An 18,950-nucleotide genomic window follows, 5' to 3' on the forward strand; every position below is an offset into this window, starting at 1 on the left:
CAAAGATGGTGGCTCAAAATGTCTGCAGGTAAGAGAGGTCTGTGGCAACACTGACATGATGGTACTGCCACCCAGGGTTGCCCTTGCCAGCAGCCCAACATGGGCTCGGGCTATCTCCTCCCCAACTCTTCCAATGCATCCCTAGACCTTCTGTTGATCCTCTGCAATGTCATTTAGTGAGTAGTGATAAACATAGTAGTGCACTCAGAATCCTGATTGGCTCAAGAGGCAGTGTACTCTTAAAAGTGCACTCTTGTATAATATTCCTGCATATTGAAGTAATGGCTATAAATACTATTCACTATGTCAGGAGATAGAAAAGGCAGTCAGTAACTGAGAACTGAACTCAGACAAAAATCACGATGCTTAAGCCATTGTAATAAACCTACCATTCTTCTCAGATATTGAGCAGAAAATCCCTATTAAACTGGTCAGTGAGAAGGAAAGTCAGCTTACTGAACAGGCAAACCAGACCATCCTTTGGACTGTGGCATGAGAGCAAAATAAAGCCCTGCAAATATCCATAGGGTGCTGTGGAAATGCTGGGACAGGTCTTGCTGGGCTGGCTTCCAGTAGCTAACCAAGCCTGAGCAGAAAGCGACAGAAACACTAATCCAGTCTTTGGGAGAACAGGCTCACTGTCCTGAGATTTGTAATGAACAAACAAGTTTTGAAAAGATCAGAAAATATTTGACTATCAATGTCTAGGAAGAGATATCTCTTAAAAGAAAGAGGAACTACTCTTTCTTTATCATCCTTTATTTTAATTATTTGAAAGTAGTGCTGCAAGATTAGCAATCTTTCATGAATTCAATAGCAATTTTATGATTGTATAGGAAGTGTATTTGTTGTGGCTCTGTAAACTCAATGGTTCAAGCAAACTTGCTCCTCTGACATCTCCCTCTTATTTTTTTCATGACTTCTTAAAGTAATGTTTTGTTTTGTTCTGGTTTCCTATTACTCATGAACAAGCTAAGATGTTCACATCCTCCCACAGCTTTTGGTTGAATATAGGTTTCACATTAAAGTTGTTCTGGACTTTTTTTCCTTTCTTGAATGATCTTTGACGTATCTGTTTGAGTTTCTCCTTCCAGCTGGTATTCTGCATTGAGAGCCACGATCCGCACTGTTAACTCGTCTCTGGTATTTTCTCTTTTGCGTATATTTGGTGGAACTCCTAAGCTGCATCAGAAATCTACTGAAAACACATTTGTTGTGGGTCTAATTCCTTCACCTTGGGCTTTATGACATTTTGTGCTGGCTTGAGAATGCTGCCCTGTTGAAAAGCAGAAATCTCAAAATACTCTTTCTTCTAGCTTTCTCATTGCCCTACGTTTTCTCCCTCTTCCTCTTTTGCCATATAGAAGAACCCACTTTAGGACACAAACCCCACTACATAAATGAAACTAGATGGAGAAATTTAGTGTTTGCCTTCATGAAGCAATTGGATCAGTGTTTATTCTCAGAAACTTCTCATTTGGTGAAGAAGAGATTTTACTATTGCGCTAGAAGATTGGCTCAATTTCAATAGTTTATGTGAAATAGTAAAATCATTCTCTTCTGAATTCACACTCACTGCAGTGCAAGACAGAATAGTGAGTGGATTAAGTATGCTTTGGATATAAATGTTCAGTATATATTATTTTCCCATTTAAAAAAGGTCTTAGACTTCACTCATGAGTACTGCAATGAGTACTGTATTTTAGGGCAGAGGCTCATCTATCTATTTTGTCAAAATGCAAACCCTTCAACTACTAGGATGTGTATTTTTATTACATATTACATTTTTATTAAAATGTGGTGTTGTAATAGGATTCCTCTTTCTCCAAGGAGGCTTTTATATATACTTATGTTTATATACACACACACTCATTAAAAATGGTTTTGCTATGGGGAAGAGGGCATTGAGTCCAAAAGGCTAGGTTTTACATATTTTATTCATAAAAACAGATTTGCAACAATTTATTAAAAATTGATCTCATGCAGTATAAGGTTATACAAGAAATTCTTCATTTACATTTTATTCTGGCAGTTCCAGTCTAGTTTAAAGCATTTGTGCACTAACATCATTGGAAAATGCCATTGGGGCACAGCCTCTTCATAAATTTACAGTACATTTTTGCTGCAGTATAAAAGAACAGAAACATTAAATAGCTATATTCACTTGGTTGGTCTTGTTATCTGCAGTAAAGTAAAAAAAATGTTATGGGAGAAACTACAGTATCATTGAGACAAAGAATGTACTGCATGGTTTAAACCTAATAAACGTCACACAGTCAGTATTCACGAAGTTACAGACACACACACACACACACACACTCACCTCCAATGGTCTGATACTTCTGAATTTTTTTCCTGCTAAGTTGGAATAATATTTCTACAGAGATCTTTGTGTATACATTATATACAATATTGTAATTTTCTCTTTTTAAAAATTAACATTCCTTTTAAAATAAACCAGGCCCTGATGATATTAATAAAGCAAGAGAATACTGTCAACACACATTGAGTGACAACGTCAGTGTTTAGTGCTTAAACAGAGTAATGAGTTCTATTTTATCTGTGATTATACTTACAGGTTTTTTTTGTTCTAAAAACTACAGATATTTCCATACCCTCTCTTACTGTATGTGCCAAGTGAAATATTTTGTGATGCTCCTGATTGTAAGATTCAGATACATATTCATGTTGGTTTTGGCCACTATGAGGAGTATTTTATTTTTAATGGAGATTTATGCTAGCTTGTCAAAGCTGCAGTTAAGTCCCTCAGCTAATGAACCCCTTCAACTGTGCTTCAGTCATTGCTATCTGTAAACCTTTGTAGGTATGTCTTTCCAAAGGTTTGGTCTGAGATGCACAGGTGTTGGTCAAAGAAAACTGAGAGCCCAGTGGGTGCTTCATGTGTTTTTTCCCCCTACTTTCAGCAAACAGCCCTGGAAGTCAGAGGACACATTTGCAGTCCCTTTGAAAAAGAAGCTGCATGTGTGTCTCACCTGTGCCTGAGGGTTTGGCTCCAGAGCTGGTTCAGACGGTACGCCACTTTCATTCCTCCTAATTGCTTCGGTTCAGGGAATGGAGCTAAAGTATAAAACCCTTTGTTTTTTTTTACACAGTCCTTTTAGGCTTCAGATAAAATATTCTATTGGTAAATTGGATTTGTCCTCTCTATTATCTGCTACAACTGTCACACACAGGTACGAAGCAAACATGGTGTATATTCACATCTATGTGCTCTGCAGGCTTTGCCTGCAGCAGCAAAGTGCTGTGCCCTAGCCCCTCCCCCTCTCCAAATCAACTAAATTAATTTTATTGTAATTATGTGTGACACAATTCAAACAAATTAGGAAAAACAATTCATCCTGTGACATTAAGACTTTACTACCCATCTGTCCTCAGTTTCCTGAGTTATCAGCCCTAGGACTTTTCCAGACAGTTTAGTATGTTACGATTGGTGGTGTTTATTCTGAAATAGGTGCAAAAACTTTGCTAAAAATGAAGCTGCAGATGGTCAGCAGTTACTACCACTGCCCCTGGAGAAGGGCAAAGTGCTCCTCTTGCAACTAGCAGCTCTCCAGCTGGTGGCAACTCAGAGCTGGAGCTTCTGGCTCTGCTTGGGTTTCACATACAGCTGCAAAATAGAGGTGACCCTGCTCACAGCACTGCAGTCTCAATGACACCTGAGGAATCATTTCTCACAATTCCTTCCTACTGAACATCATCACCTGAAATGAAAACAAGCAAGACTAACCAGTGCAGAATGTTTCCAGCAATTTTACACAACTCTTGTAAAAATGAGTGTATCTATTTCAACATGGTATAGGTCAACCACTGCATTTTCCTTACATGGATATAGTATAGAATTGCATGTTCTCAGCAGCCACACAAAGCTCAGTGACATTTGAGTGTTTGGTTTTTTTTCCCTAGTGTCTTTTTTGCAAGATCCGTATTTCCCAGCCTTCTTGTTGCTAGTAGAAATTTTGGAAGAAATGTTTTTTTTTCAGTGACTTCTAGGTGAAGAAATAAAAACTCCATGAATAAGGCTACAGATCAAACTCCTTGTGTCCTTCTCCTTTGCCTTCCCACATGAGTTACACGGGCACTCCTGTGATGAGGGCCTCAGCGGCAGTTCCTCTGTGGTAAGAGCCAATGTTACATGTTTGTAGCAGAGTTCCAGGTCAGATGTTTAGTCCAGTCATTGAGTACTTAAAAGCAGTTCAGGAAGCACTGATCTCCCTTTCCTACAGCCCCGAAACCATCACTCGGAAGGAGGGCGGCACGTGTCTGTGCCGAGGGCTGGCACTGGGGCTTACACACGGACTGGCACAGCTCGCATCCACTCCCCCTATGGACGGCAAGTAGGCATGGTGAAGGATGGGCAGCTGCAAGGACAGCCGACGCTGTATGCTGAAGGAGACACACAGAGAGAAAGGGGTTAGCCAAGGGGAAGATGTAATACATTACACGGTTGATATGTTCACAGGTTGCCGCTAGGATGTTTCCTGTGCCTGCTGCTGCGACTGGGAGGGTTAATGCCAAGAGCATTGCACTTGCTGCTGTTGAGCTACGCCACCATGATGTTATTTCCCCTTGGGGAATTTTTCTGACAGGTTAGACATGACAGAGGAATCTAAGGGTGCTTTCTCAGCATCCCACAACCTTGTAAAATTCCCAGGCACATTCAGGTTAATTGCTAGAGTGCTGATGCCATGAAAAGGGAAAACCTTAAGCTTGCAATAGGGGTGAATGGCTTGGTGATCCCCCAGCCCCTTGTAAAGCTATCTACTGCATGCAGAGCCCTGGCTAACTGTGTAGACATGCATGAGGTCACAGAGTTTTAAGCCATGCACCACTTAGCACAAGGATTAAGGATGGCATTTTTGCAACTCCAGCTAAGGCAAACACAGGTGCGTGGCAGGTGGGAATTGGGACTGATGGCTTTTTCCAAGTAGTTCCTCTTTAAAGCTTTTGTCTGTGCTTTTGAGGTGATGGACGCTTTTGAGTTCCAGCAGTCAGTGCTACGGGCCTGAGGAGTTGGCACTATAAAAGCAGTCTAACCTACCACCAAAATTCAGTATTTAAGAACCTAACATTCTCTATTCATTTTCCCAAGCAGGTTGACATAATGATATCTTGTTTAAGGTTTTCTTAAATGGATATTAAACTGTGCTCACAGGTATCCCATCTAACCCCTCTCCCTGGAGAAGATGGTGCCATGAGGGGCTCTGCTACCCCTGTGCTGTGAATATACTAGCACCTTTCACAAAATCAAAATCCAGTTAATGTTTGCTAGTGTAAGAGATATTTTCAGTCATCAAGATGTTATCAACAAGATGGCTTAGCATTTGGAGACAGTCACCCTTGAAACACAGAGGCACTTTCTAAAGAGAAGACAGTTGTCAAGGTGACTGAGCTGAACTGAAGACTGGCTTTTTGATTCCAGAAGAAAAATGCCCATAGAAAGCATTTTATCAGTAAATTTATGTTTCCCTGTTATCTGATATAATGACTGTGTATAGGCCTTTATAAGAGGTGTGTGTTTGAAAGCTAGTCTTTGGACAGCCTTTCTAATTCAAACAACATTTAATTTCTTTTTTGCTTTGTGTTAGGAAGCAGAGACAAATACCAAGGCATCCATGCACTGCTCAGGGACCAAGCAGTATAGTTTTTAAATTCAAACAGAAAGAAATGTAATACTCTTCTCTTTTGCTTCTTCACTACAAATCATGGCTTGCTTATAGAGATATGCAGTAGAAATAGATGTTGTCTGTCTATTCAGGAAACTCTTTCTCATTGTTTTTCACCCTCAAACTCCCTATAAAAGTTTCATGCAATGTTAATCCACAGTGGTGATCATTCTAGTGCTGGCAATGCATTCCTGGGACTAAACAGAATCCATTCATTGTTATTTTGCTACTGTGCCCAGCTCTTTCTGATGCTATCAATGAAATCATGCCTTGTTCCCAAGGAGTGCAGAGGTGGCATGGCTCGCTGTTTCCATGTGCTGAATCCTTATGAGCCTGATGCTGCAGATTGTCATTCCATCTCTTGTTGCAGGGTCAAATGCAGAATTGCCTGTGCTTATTTTCCCACCAGTGGAAATGCTTACTCTGTTCAACTGTTATAGACTTCTCATTAAAGAGCTTTTTGAAGCTATTCCAAAAGAATCCAGTTGCATAATCAAGTGAATAGGATTGTTTTTTTCATCCATTTCAGTGTTAGCCATACCATGGACAAAGCATGTTTATTTAGCTATGCCAATGGTGGCTGCAGTGAGTGGCAAATTTTCCTTTAACTGTACTTAAAAGTTTGCTTTCACTTGAAAACTAGTTCCGGGAATTGGGGCAGAGAACTGTAGCCTGGAGACTCACACACAATAAAGAGTTTAGACAGAACCCTTAGAGGGGAACACAAAACAAAACAAGTAAAAAATCCAAACAAACCTGCTATTTTCTCCTTAAGCAAAAGTAAATCTTGTGACCTGCTTCACTCTTTTTAGGGTTTGTGCCTTGCCTCACTCTTTCTAGGGCTTTTTCTGCAATATCAGTGATTTTTCTCTTCTCCCTCCCCTGCCACACCAGTGTTGTCAGTGCTTTTGGGGGATCCCTCAGTATCAATAAAAGCTAGGGGATGAAGAGATCAAGAACAGCCCTGTCAAGAAGAAGCTGGGTATGAAGAGATCAAGAACAGCCCTGTCAAGAAGAAGCTAGACATGACCCAGCAATGTGCACTTGCAGACCAGAAAGCCAACCATATCCTGGGCTGCATCAAAAGCAGCATGGCCAGCAGGTCAAAGGAGGTAATGCTGCCCTCATGAGACACCACCTGAAGTACTGCATCCAGATCTGGGGCCTCCAACATAAGAAGAATGTGGACCTGGAATGAGTCCAGAGGAGGGTCACAAAAATGATCAGAGGGCTGGAGGATGTCTCCTATGAAAAGAGGCTAAGATAGCTGGGGTTGTTCAGCCTGGAGAAGAGAAGGCTCCTTACAGCACCCTTCCAGTACCTAAAGGGGGCTTACAAGAGAGATGGAGAGGGACTTTTTACAAGGGCATGGAGTGATAGGACACTGGATGATTTTAAACTAAAAGGGGGTAAATTTAGACTAGATATAAGGAAGAAATTTTTTATGATGAGAGTACTGAAACACTGGCGCAGATGGCCCAAAGACGTTGTAGATGCCTTATCCCTGGTAACATTCAAGGCCAGGCTGGATGGGGCTTTGTGCAACCTGATGTGGTTGAAGTTGTCTCTGCTCATTGCAGGGAGATCGGACTGGTTGACCTTTCAAGGGCCCTTCCAGAATTCTATGAATATGAAAGCATATATATGGTCCAGTATTTTGAAGAGGGAATGGTTAGTATTAGCGGGTCTAGAATCATAGACAACCACTGAAGGACATGGAAAGGAAAGGTGGTGCCACACACAGAGCAGCCACCCAACAGGGCAGGGCATATGTCCTCAGCTCTGTACAGAAATACTATTTATTAGGAAAACATAAATCAGGTAAAATCTTGACTTCCAGTGTCAATGTAAATGGAAACACAATGCAATGCACATGGGAATGCACAATACCACAAAGGGGGCAGAGGCATCTGAAAAAATATTTTGGTTTTGTAATAGAAAACTACTACTGAGATCTATTGGTATGTGGGGGGACAGAAACAAGTACTGTAACTGTCAAGCATCCAAAGTTCTGCGGGAGTGTGTAAACTGTGTCTAAACACTTAGGGATTATTTCAGTTAATTCTGCAGCCCATAAATGTTTATTTTTAGCAGCTGCAGGGAAGCTGGAGCAGTTTTAAAGACTACAATAAAGCAAGATGTTGAACAAGCAAGTAAAGTAATCATTCTAAATCTACTATATTTTAATGACAGATTTGAGTAAGATCACAGACTAATATGATCCACTGTCAATGAAGAAACTGAATAACAGAGGCATGTTCATGCTGAGGCATATGGCTGTTAATGCAATAATCCAGCCACAACCAACTTCTTAGAATGAGAATTTTTAGTTACTAAAATTAAAATAACTGGCTCCAGTTATGCTTTGAAGTTATGCTTTGAAGGTTACAAAAAAACCTGCATATAGAAATAGTCTATTAAAATGGTAGGTTTCAGTGGGTTCCTTCAGAAATCTATCATCACCTTTACTTAGAGATCTGGAAGGCTGTTACATACTGTTGCTGTTAAAATGAGAACAGTATAAATTTTTAACAGTGCCAAAAACTAATTCAGTGGATGTAGGTCACGGATGAGACAGGACAATAGACAGAAATGAAGGTGCACAGAAGGATGACTTTGAGGGTCACAGAAGATAAACCGTTGAATGTATTCATGCAGCCATCACACAGATAAGCTGACTGATGAGATCTTTAGATAAGCAAGCAGGACTGCCCAGCAGGAAAGAGTTGACTTTGTGTGTGTGAGAGACAACTCAGTCTGCTGGGAAACTGTTGTATCTATTCTGAACTGATTCAGGCTGCTCTCTGGACCTCAGATGAACTGGCATGGTGCAACATCCATCCGCGCAGCTACGCATCCCCCAAACAGGGTTTCTGAACACTAGATTGTTGCTGAGCATTACCCAGGAGAGTACAAGTTGAAACAGTTGTGCTAGGGAGTATGCTAAAAAGCACAATAGAAAATCAAAGCACAGGGCTTGAGCCTGTGCACTGGCACTGTTTTGCCTACTGTAGGAAGTGTTAATTTACACTGTGTAGCCAGTGTAAACAGGAGAGAAAGCAGTCAGCATCCACTTTTTGCTCTTCTTATCTGATGGTCTGACTAGGTATGGATAGTGTATGGCAGTATGGATAATGTATGGCATCCTGGCCAGCAGGAAAGGGACTAAGATGCAACAAGAACTGAGAATCATCTATATTCCTGCTCTAGGGCTGCTTTACAGTCATACAGACCACATTTTCCCTAGGCATGGAGTTCTAAGTCTAAGGCAAGCACAAACCAAGTGTTTCTCACATTCTGATTGAGATGATGTAAACATCACACCATCAACAAAGGTGAAAAAGCTTCCTGCACTACTGAGGCTGAAGTGCATGTGTACTGCTGTGCCTTCACTTTGGACACAACTGTAGAATAAGAAATCATACTTGCAAACAGTGAAATACAGCACTAGTGGTAAGAAAGAATGAAAAAATCCCAAATCAACTCTTTTCTGTACTCTATAAGAATCTTTATGCTGGAAGATGTCAGCTGTAATGAGTGCTGACAAGCACAGGAAGCTGGGATGATTCTTTTTCCAACAGCCATCAAAGAGTTAACGGTTCTGCAGGCAAATTATTGTCTTAACATCCTCCTTTCACAGGCTTGTGACAAAGAGGAAATATTTTTCAGACTAATGTCCTTGAGATTTGTGTTCTTGTAAAAGAAATAGGTTTCTCAGACTGTGCAAATACCTATCAGGTGCCCTATGTATGAAGTGAAATGAGAAAGAGAAGACAGAAACTACAACTTACTTCTTACTCCTTTCTTTATTTTATTTTTGACAAAAAATGTATATTTAGTAACCACTGAAGGTCAGAAGTCCTGCCAGACAAGTTGATAAACAAGCCCTCAGTTGCAGAAGGATATCTTAAAGAGTAAAAAGTTTGGAGAGAGGCAATCTCTTGCAAAAAGAAGGAAGTCCTGAAGATGGTTATACTTCTCCTCTCTGTCAGGTCCACTGTGCCTAGGTAGTGTGGCTCTCAAACTGCCAGCTCACCCTCAGGGGAGACATTGATCCTTGGACCTGGCACATTCACAGCTGTGCAAATGCTGAATGACACTGTTTTGATTTAGCAGGACTTTATTAATTGCTTTCCATAAATGCCAGTGACTGTTCAGATTTGTACTGAGCCACTCTTCAGGACCTTTAGGAAATCTCAGTCTTGTCATCAGCTATCACTAGCCTAGAAGTTCTGTCATCACCTTTCCTTTTTTTGTCTGTATTAAATCTATATCAAGACAATTGGATTGAGTGTCTGTCTTTTTCTTAGCATCTTTCTTAATGTAAGGAGGCCACATGTGGGTGAGTCTGCATTCACAAAACATTATTTCTGACAAATGGTGCTGAAAAAAACACAGGCCTCTAATAGCTGTGCATTAAAGCGCTCTGCTGACCCCATGAAGTCACGAGAGCTCTCTCAGCAAGAGCCCTGCCTTTGTGAAATTACAGGATATTTCGTATACTGTGGGCTTTTCTCAGTGTATGTGTGTATGTGTGTGTGTGTATTAGCTTCTTTGCAGGTTTGGGTTGGGATTTTTTTTTAAGTGTAAGGACAGAGTTAGAAATCCACATGTTTTCCTGCACCAGGTAGTACAAGAGAGTAGCTACTATCTGAAATTAGGGTTGATGTCACAGATGTAACATGTGACTCATTCTAGTAATCTGTTTAATTTATTCTGTTTTTAAATAAGCTTTTAAGTTGCTCAGGAGTCCGACAACTATTAGTTCAGATCCTAATGAAGCAATGCTCGTGTCACCAGACTGCCATGAGGAAATGGATGATCCAGGGACAAATGAATATGGCACTTCTCTGAGCTCTGGCCTATGGCAGGTCCTGATCAGCTATTAGAGGGTAGGACATGACTTTATTGCATAGGTTCCTAGAGAGAAAGGCTGACACCATAAGACTCCTTCCCTTCCAAAAATCTAGCCACTGTTTTGTGCCACCTTCTCCTTGTAGCTGCAGCATTGTTTCTAAGGGAGACTACTTGGTGCAGGCTTTCCTATGCCAAAACTCAGGTCCAGCTGCTATGGCAATGTTGAAAAGCCCTCAGAATGTTTTTTATTTCTCAGCTAGCTTAAGATTGGAGAAGAATAAAATGTCTATGTACACCATGAACCCCTCTGGCAGGTGTGTGGAAGGACTTGGACTTTTGACAAGAGCCATAAGACATGTGTGCACTTATGTACATCCTCTTCATTCCTCCATTTATTGGTGGTCGGGCACAGCTCATCCTGCAACTCTCTACAGAAACTTTAGCTATGGATGTTTCTGACAAAAGAAAAGCAATATGTTAGTTTGCCTTTGGGGCACCTTTGGATCTCATACCCCTGATATCCTTTAAATTTCACCGAGGTGGTGACCAGGTGGCAGGGAGGCATCACAGTGCAACGTTGCTGCCTACTGGTGCTTTAGGAGGCACCATTCACATTCTCTGTTGCTGATGTTTCAGGCCCTCTCTGTAGATGGGGCTGGCTGAAAGGGGGTTACAGTGAAGATCTTCCCATAAAAAATGCATGAAAGAGAAATATGGGCTTTGAGGAAATGTAATAATTTAAATTAACATTTTGTCAGCAAGGCAGCTGGTGTCCAGGATGGAATATACGTCTAAAACAGTAGCAAGTATGTGCACCCAAGCCTGTGCATACCCAGGAGAGCAAGGGGTATCTCATGTTGTATCAGCAGCTAATGATATATACTTACTGTTCTGGAGAGTTGATGTCTTCTATGGGATCTTTGCTTGTTCTGCAAGGGTCTGATGAACCCCACTGTGCTGGTGGATTTTGATCAAGATGATTTTTCAAAATGGCTTTCTCACCATCTGGATGGACAAGACATTCAGTTTTATTTTACTGTGACCAAGTGACCATTGTAAAATTGTTCCATTTTAAAATTTCCCAGATATCCATAATGACAAAAAGTAAAATTATTCTACCTATATTCCAATTTGTTCTCAGGTTTTCCTGTGAGAATTTGGTACTCTTATGTGTTGGATGATGTATTCCTCCATAAAAACTATCTTGAAGAAACAGAAAAGTGACAAAAACTCTTTTGTCCTTCCTTTGGTTCCCTCCGCCTTTAAAAAAACCCCACAAACCAAACCTTGTTGCCCACCTCTTTGTAGCTGTATAATGCTCTCTTATCTACACTGAGGCTAAGGGGAAAATTAATGTAACTGTACTGTTCTTACACTCAGAAATTGTAACCTTTTCATAAGAAACACCCTTCTTTGTTAAATCTTTTCCTAGAAAAACTATAATATCATTGATGTATAAAACCTTGGTACTCTCATAATCACATAGGCAATTAGGTGCTGTCATTTGACTATCTGCTACTGCTATCATTTAGCATGGAAATATGATTCATATCAGTTGCACTGGTCCATAGGCTGTCTGCAGAAGGACAGCTAATGATGTCATTAAGCTTTCTCCTGCCATTCTCTTTTCTGTGGAGTGATAATGAAGAAGATCATAATTTTCCCCATCTCTCACTTCACTTGATTCCCCTGGGTGTCCTGTGAGTCCCTGTGAGTGCTGAAGCCCATGGCATCATTCCCCTTGAGAAACACGGGCAAACACAACCATTTTAAGAAGGCCATCTTTGCCAGGGATCCTTTCTGTTCCTGCCCGCTTTTCCAAAGTATCCTGCTGCGTTAAGCCAAATAAAATCACATGGAAAGCATCTGAATAATGAGGACAGTTCACAGCTTTCATAAATAATTACAGAGCAGCTCCAAATCCATCACCAGCAGTTGTTTGCCACACAAACAGAGAAACAATGATTGCTGCAGGCATTGAGGCAGCAAAGAAAAGAAGTCTAAGGTAAATTCTTGAACAGGATACTGGAGGATTTGAACATAAAAATGGGCATGAGAGGGAAAAACAGAAAAAGAGTAAAGGGAAAGGAAAATAGCATGAAAAAGCCAGTGCATTTTGAAGGCCTAAGTTGCATTTCTGTTCTATTTGTGCTCAGAAGCCCCATCTGAGTCTCCCAGCATGCAAGGAATATATGTGTTATAGACAGGCACTGGTGGGACAAAACAAACAGCAGAAACAGGAAGTGAGGAAAGAAGTTGAAAGCATAAACAGAAATGTTTTGAAGGCAAACTCCAACACGTATAATTGCCCTCCCAGCAAGGTCATCCCTGGCATTATTTGACAGTATTCCCTTTCTGCTGTGAAAAACATAACAAGCAACGTGGAAAGAGGAGTGTAGGTGAGGATGTAACAATGTGCAGACATGAGGATCACTACAGCTCAGAAGAGAAGTTTTTGCACTTATGTTGCAGAGAAGGGTCTTGGTGAGAAAGGTGACCAGAACACATGAAGCTGCTTTGGGTGGGGCAAGAAAATGTCAGTAAAAGAGAGCTAAGGAATTCAGGTGTGGCAAGACTGTTTAAAAGAAAGAGATGGTAAGATTCAGTGATGGTTTAAATGTGAAGGGAAGACAGCATAGAGTCAAATCTGACAGTGGTTAAGCAATGAAGTCTGTTGTCTCGGGGCAGCCTGAAGTTTGCTGGTGTGGCATTTGCTGTTACAAGAATTCAGTTTTTATTTTCTATATAGCACATTTCTTTGTATATTGAGTTTGACATTTTTTGCATAAAAGGCTTGTGATGTCTATAAAGAGTCACGTAGAAAAGAACATTTTTTTACTTCTATGATTAAAAACAATGTTCAGTTTAGTTCAGATCAGTCCTGAGCTGATCTAAGCTGACAGTGAAAACTGCTGACTTTTTGACATAGACCAAAGTAAAAATTTGAGTAACCCTTGTAATTAGGGATGGAAAAGCCCTATGACTTAATTATTTTAGGGTTCCAACTCATTTGGCCCAGATAAGCAATTTATCATTTTACAAAGCCACTGAAGATATAATTCTTCATCAAATGATTGGAATATGCAACTGTTCACGTTTGAGAGTATGTGATTTAATATATTAATCTGTGTTGTATACCACTAAAGGAGTTTCATGTACTTTCAGATACACTGTGTGAGAGAGAGAGAGAGAAGGAGGTGGTCCCTGTCAAAAAGGTGGGGGATTTAGCTTAGAGTAGAGCAGAAATCATATATTCTCTGCCTACTCACCTCTCAACACCAACCGTCCGTTTATCACCGTGTGTTATTCTTAATAGACCCTTTTCTACCACCCTTGCAGATGACTCTCCCTTAATACACTGAATAAATTTCTGTATACAAGGCTACCAAATGCAAGTTTTAATGTATATGCATAAAATACACACAAAATTCACATAAAACTGTCACTTTCTTTTTTTTTCCTTTTTCCTTTTTTTCTTTGCTTCTTTCAAAATACAAATAACAAAAAAAAGGGGAGATAATTCTTATTTGTTAAGCTTTTTGGGAGAGGAATGGTTAGATTTTTATTTTGCAGCTACGGAAACTAGAATATCTTCATTTGTCATTTACTTTTCATTTAAATAATGAAGAGCAAGATTCTCACTTAGTCATATGCTTCTAGGAGCTGGAGCTTAAAGGAAAAACACTTATCATATACACTTAAAAAACTTACAGATGGAGAAAACTAGTTTTATATATATGAACAACTGAAAGAAAATAAATTAAGGGTAGTCGTAAGCATTTGAGTTCCCAGTTTCCCCTGGAAAGTGTAGCACTGCTTTTAGTACTTTCCCAGCTTCTCCTCCTCTGTCCATTAATTATGCCGCTTGGAAAATGCTTTCCATTCTCAGGGTACTATCTTCCAATGCAGATACTATTGAGAAAGTTGCACTGGGATGATATAACTACCTTCTAAATTGAATTTACATTACCCAGAAGCACCTTCTAAACAATTTTCACCTTTGTAGACCTCAAACTGGAACTCAGAAGTCTGGATAAGTGATGCCTGAGCACTTTCCATTCAGAAAACTGTTGGGGAAAAAAGACAAATAGATCTCAAGGGCCTCGAACAGCACTCACTGATGGGTTCATTAGAAAACAAAGCTTGCTGTCAGTTGTCGGTGAGAGCCAGAAGGCTTTAGGTCAGGACTTTTTCCTGCCTGTAGCAAAGCTTCCAATTACAAAGCTCTGAGCAGCAAGAGCACACCCGATGCAGGTTGCCCAGGGGCTCAGCGAGGAGGTCACTGCTCCCAGCTGCTGCCTCTCCCTCAGCCAGGGGTGACGGTCGCTTCAGACATATAATCACTCCGCAGCCTGGTGCTGCCAAAATTACCTGGGCAGGCTTAAATGCGCCATGCATTTTAATGACCCCTGTTCAGCTGCAGGCAGGAAGCACCAGGTGACTGATGCTACTTCAATTTCTTCCAAGAGTTTAGAAACCATGTTTCCTTAAGTAGAAGCTTGTTTTGTTGATGTTTGTACACTGCAGCTTTATTGAACATCTTCATCATTATATTTTAGCAGCAATATTCCTCTGATGGCTTACGACTGGGTGGCAGAACTGCTCTTCATCCAACATCAATTTTACTGTTGTTTTCTCTTTGCTGTAAATCGTATTTTATGCCCCATAAAGAAGCAAGTGTGATTTAATAATGACTTAGAAGAGCTGGCAGAGATAACTTTGCTGATGTATTAAAGAGGTCTAGAAATTTTAAAGCTTAGAGGTAGATTTTTAAAATCTGCTCTAATATTTCCAAGTTCTGTTGCTTGGACTGTGAAACATGACCTGCCAGTCTCTGCTTTTCAGGTGAGTTGGATATAAAGAAAGTAAAATGAAAGGAAAAATTAAAATGATCACATTGTCTGCTGGGTAATCAGAAAAAGTTCTCCTGAAGTAAGTGCTCCACATAGGCAGTCTAAATTATGACTCTAATAGTTATGTTATGAGAGGAAGAAAGGAAAAATCAGCAAAGTTCTGCTCTGGTTTATACTACTTTAAGTGAACTCCCTTTACTACAGATTAATTTCTGTGAAAGAAAGGACAGGCACTGAACTTCTGACAGTTTGATCTCCCTGTTGAAATAGAAACAAGCTCCTATCTCAGGGTTAAATCCATTTGCTAGGCTTCATAGAAACTAGTATACATATCTCTATATACCTCTATATACAAGGGATATAAGGAAATCTATCCTTTCTTTAAAACAGTATTCTTTTACAAGAGTTATTTCTGAAAACCTTTACCTTTGAATCAGTATTTCAATCTCAAGCTTAATACTTGAATCATACAAACTTCATAAAAGTGATATTTCCCCCATCTATCACAGATGAACTCTGTTTTGCTTCACATTTGAGAGCAATATGCCTTTGAAATCTGTTTTTCTTTGAGCTGCTTTTACACGGGGAAAAACTAACACTAGGGAACATCATAGTGGGGTGACAGGTGACAGTATGTAGGCATATCTGACATGTAAATGAATGCTCCCAGTTCACTTACAGCAATGAGTAAAGGCTGCTTTCTGGCTTAAAACAGGCTTTCTGAGCAAGGAAGGGTGCCTGCAGAGAGATCTTGTGAAAAGGGTTTGTTCATAAGTGGGGCCTATGGCAAGGCTGTCTCTTGCTTCTTCTGTACTTCCCATAGGATGGCTGTCATTCATTAATTTCCCTAATATGCTACTCTGAAATGTACTGGCCAAGGTAGTGATAGATGGATACTCTACTGTAGGATTTCTTCTGAGCTTCACTTTATATGAAACTCTTGCAATCTATGAATCTATTAATTATTTCATGTGGAAATGATTTCATGTACTAAAATGTCAAATAGAAGTCAAGTAGAGTAAGATAGTAAGATTCCAAGTGCAGCAAAATAATCCAGCCCCCTTCCCCCCCCCCCCCCAACTACATAGTATCTTCCCTCTGTGTATGTTTTTTTCAATAGTTTTATCTCTACAGGAACTTGCACAGCAGAAATAACTTCTACTTTCATGAAGTCTCTCCTGTTTCTGGCATATTGATTGGGTGCAAGGAGCCCTTTTGGGAAGCTCTGGTTGTTGCTGGGCAGCTGCTTCAGGCTCCCTAGCCTGAACACCCATTTGATTTCCCACAGTTTTGTCCGTGTCAGGGTATTTCTTCCCTGGAACTGTGTGACACAACCTTCCTCTTTACGCAGAATCACAGTTACAAGCATTCGTCCTCCTTTTTTTCCAAATGTCAGCCTGATAAACACAGCTGTGCCTTCAAGCCTGACTCTTCTTGCTGAATGGCACTGCCAGTTACAGGGACAGCCTGATCCAAGCATTGGTCTACCTCATAGCCCATCCCTGCCTCAAACCCAGGCTCTAATGTGACTGCTGCTCCAGGAAGGCCACCAGATCTAAAAAATGCTGGGGACAGAAGTTAATGTTGCGTTGTGTACACAGGTGAGGTCACTAGCAGACATAGTGACTCAGTCATCCAAGGAAAGTACTGAATGAAGTTAAGGGAATACCCTTTTCAATTCAACAGGGAAAGCCGTCTGAAGTCCCAGAGCCACAGTTTGTGGAGTATGTTGAGAACTGCTTGACCACACAAAGCTATCTAGCAGCACAGCTAAAAGCCTGCATTAAAAAAAAGCAATCAAACCATAAACCACAAATCACATTTTCCTAATTGCTTTTCTTACATAGCCAATTGCTGTAGATGTCTCAGGGACATTATGCATTTGTGAACAAGAGATGAGTGTTTCAGATAATATCTCTCTTTAAATGAGATGTACTGAAATGTGCTGTAAAGGAGCAGTCCCCGTGCCAGGAAAGAGCTCCTGGGCTGCACTGGGAGCTGTTGCTGTTAATAGCTAACCAGAAATCCCAATGTTATGAAACATTGCCTGAGGTCAGGCAGGTATAGGAGTGCACAGCTGTGTCTACCTATTTGGGCTAAAACATTTTAAAACTTGTATCCTAAATCCATATTTGATATAAATGAGGGTGGTGGGGAAGGAAGAGTCAAATAACCTCCTTTGGCACTTGGCTATAGGAGTTAGGAATTTTAACTCGGGACAGTTTTTACAGATCAGAAGCCTACTGAACTGTACTGACATGAAAGCTTGATTAGGGCTTGTTAGAGATGCATTGCCTAAGTCCCATGTTGTGATCTGTAGTGTGAAGAGCTGTGCCCTGAGTTTGTGTAAGCAATAGCAATGGGTTACACTACATGGCATTCTCTACATGAACTTCTCCAGAACAGCAAGGTATTTCATAAAGACAATTGATGTGAGACTGAGTTACAAAGTGAATGTGGTAAATGATCTGCTACGATTTTTAGCTCCGAGCCAGCCCCTATTATGAGTGTTTCTCTTCACTGTCCTATTCCTGCTCTCTCAGCTCACGTTTTTCATAAGGTCAAGGTAGGCACAAACCTCATAATCACCTTAAAAACAATATTGGACTGGCTTCCCCAGTTGCACGGTGCAGATGAGAGACATGGTTGCTTCTAGGTCATGCTAATAGTTTATTTACAATTCTGAAGCTTCACTCAAATACCATCAGGCATGCATAATTTCAAGACTCTACTTTCCTTTACAGAAACTTACATGAAATACATAGCTACAGAAAGCATAGTTATGTCATTCAGAGTTAGCTTATCCGTAGCCGTAAGGGTCAGAATTTTTTTAAGTACCATTTAAGTGATGTCTGTTTGAATCTGCACAGGAGCAGCAGTGACTCAGCAGCATGAATTCTCCAAAGCCTTGTTATTTTGATTGGAATGGCAAATTTAAATTAAGCACATAGGTTGACTATTGGGAATGGTTGCAGTGAGAGAGAGAGAGAGGACATTCAGACATGTAGCTAAGGGACAGGGAAATGTGGAAAGAGGGAAAACAAGAGGCAAAAGAAATAGAGGGACAGAAAAAGGCTAGCAAGGGTTGTTGGTCATGGTGGCTCAGAGCCTGGAAATATGAATATTTGATGTCACTTGATTCAGGATCAGGATACACCATAATATGCACGCTGCTTGGAGCATTTGCCACCAGGTATGGGACTAAGCTTCGAACACCTGCTTCAAATTGGGATCCAGGTCTTCCTCATTCCCAGGTAAATGGATACTCTAATCTTTCAATACATAGATGGCCAAGGGAAAACATCTTTCTCCCCCTTCCCCACATTTTGGGTGAAGATTTATGCAGTAGGTCCACTGAGAAAAATGTTGGCAACTTCAGTATGCAGAAGAATATCTACCCTGCAAATCCCAGTAATACATAGTTTCAAGCTACTCTGGACATTAAGGCTCTGTACCTGCAGGTGATTTTAAATATGTACCCCACAGCAGAAATGTCGAAGTCAGGGAACTGTACTGTGGGAAAAACAAAAACACAGAAAATTTTGGATGGTGTTGT

At 40.5% G+C, this 18,950-nt stretch overlaps 1 protein-coding gene across 2 annotated transcripts in view; it reads right to left on the reverse strand.

The window, feature by feature from the left end:
• Positions 1–1,922: 1,922 nt before the first annotated feature.
• The window catches only part of GABBR2 (gamma-aminobutyric acid type B receptor subunit 2), a 474,253-nt gene continuing 457,225 nt past the window's right edge, over positions 1,923–18,950 (reverse strand). For both annotated transcript variants that reach the window (XM_051812706.1, XM_051812705.1), the window contains 2 exons: positions 11,429–11,546; positions 1,923–4,404 (listed from right to left, as the gene is read on the reverse strand). In XM_051812706.1, the coding sequence (XP_051668666.1) occupies positions 4,239–4,404; positions 11,429–11,546 (284 nt within the window). In that variant the 3' untranslated portion in view covers positions 1,923–4,238. The remainder of the gene's footprint in view (positions 4,405–11,428; positions 11,547–18,950) is intronic.

This window comes from Manacus candei, unplaced genomic scaffold (assembly GCF_025592945.1).
Source record: "Manacus candei isolate 608988 ecotype Guabito, Panama unplaced genomic scaffold, ASM2559294v1 h1tg000088l, whole genome shotgun sequence".
Classification (NCBI taxonomy): Eukaryota; Metazoa; Chordata; class Aves; order Passeriformes; family Pipridae; genus Manacus; species Manacus candei.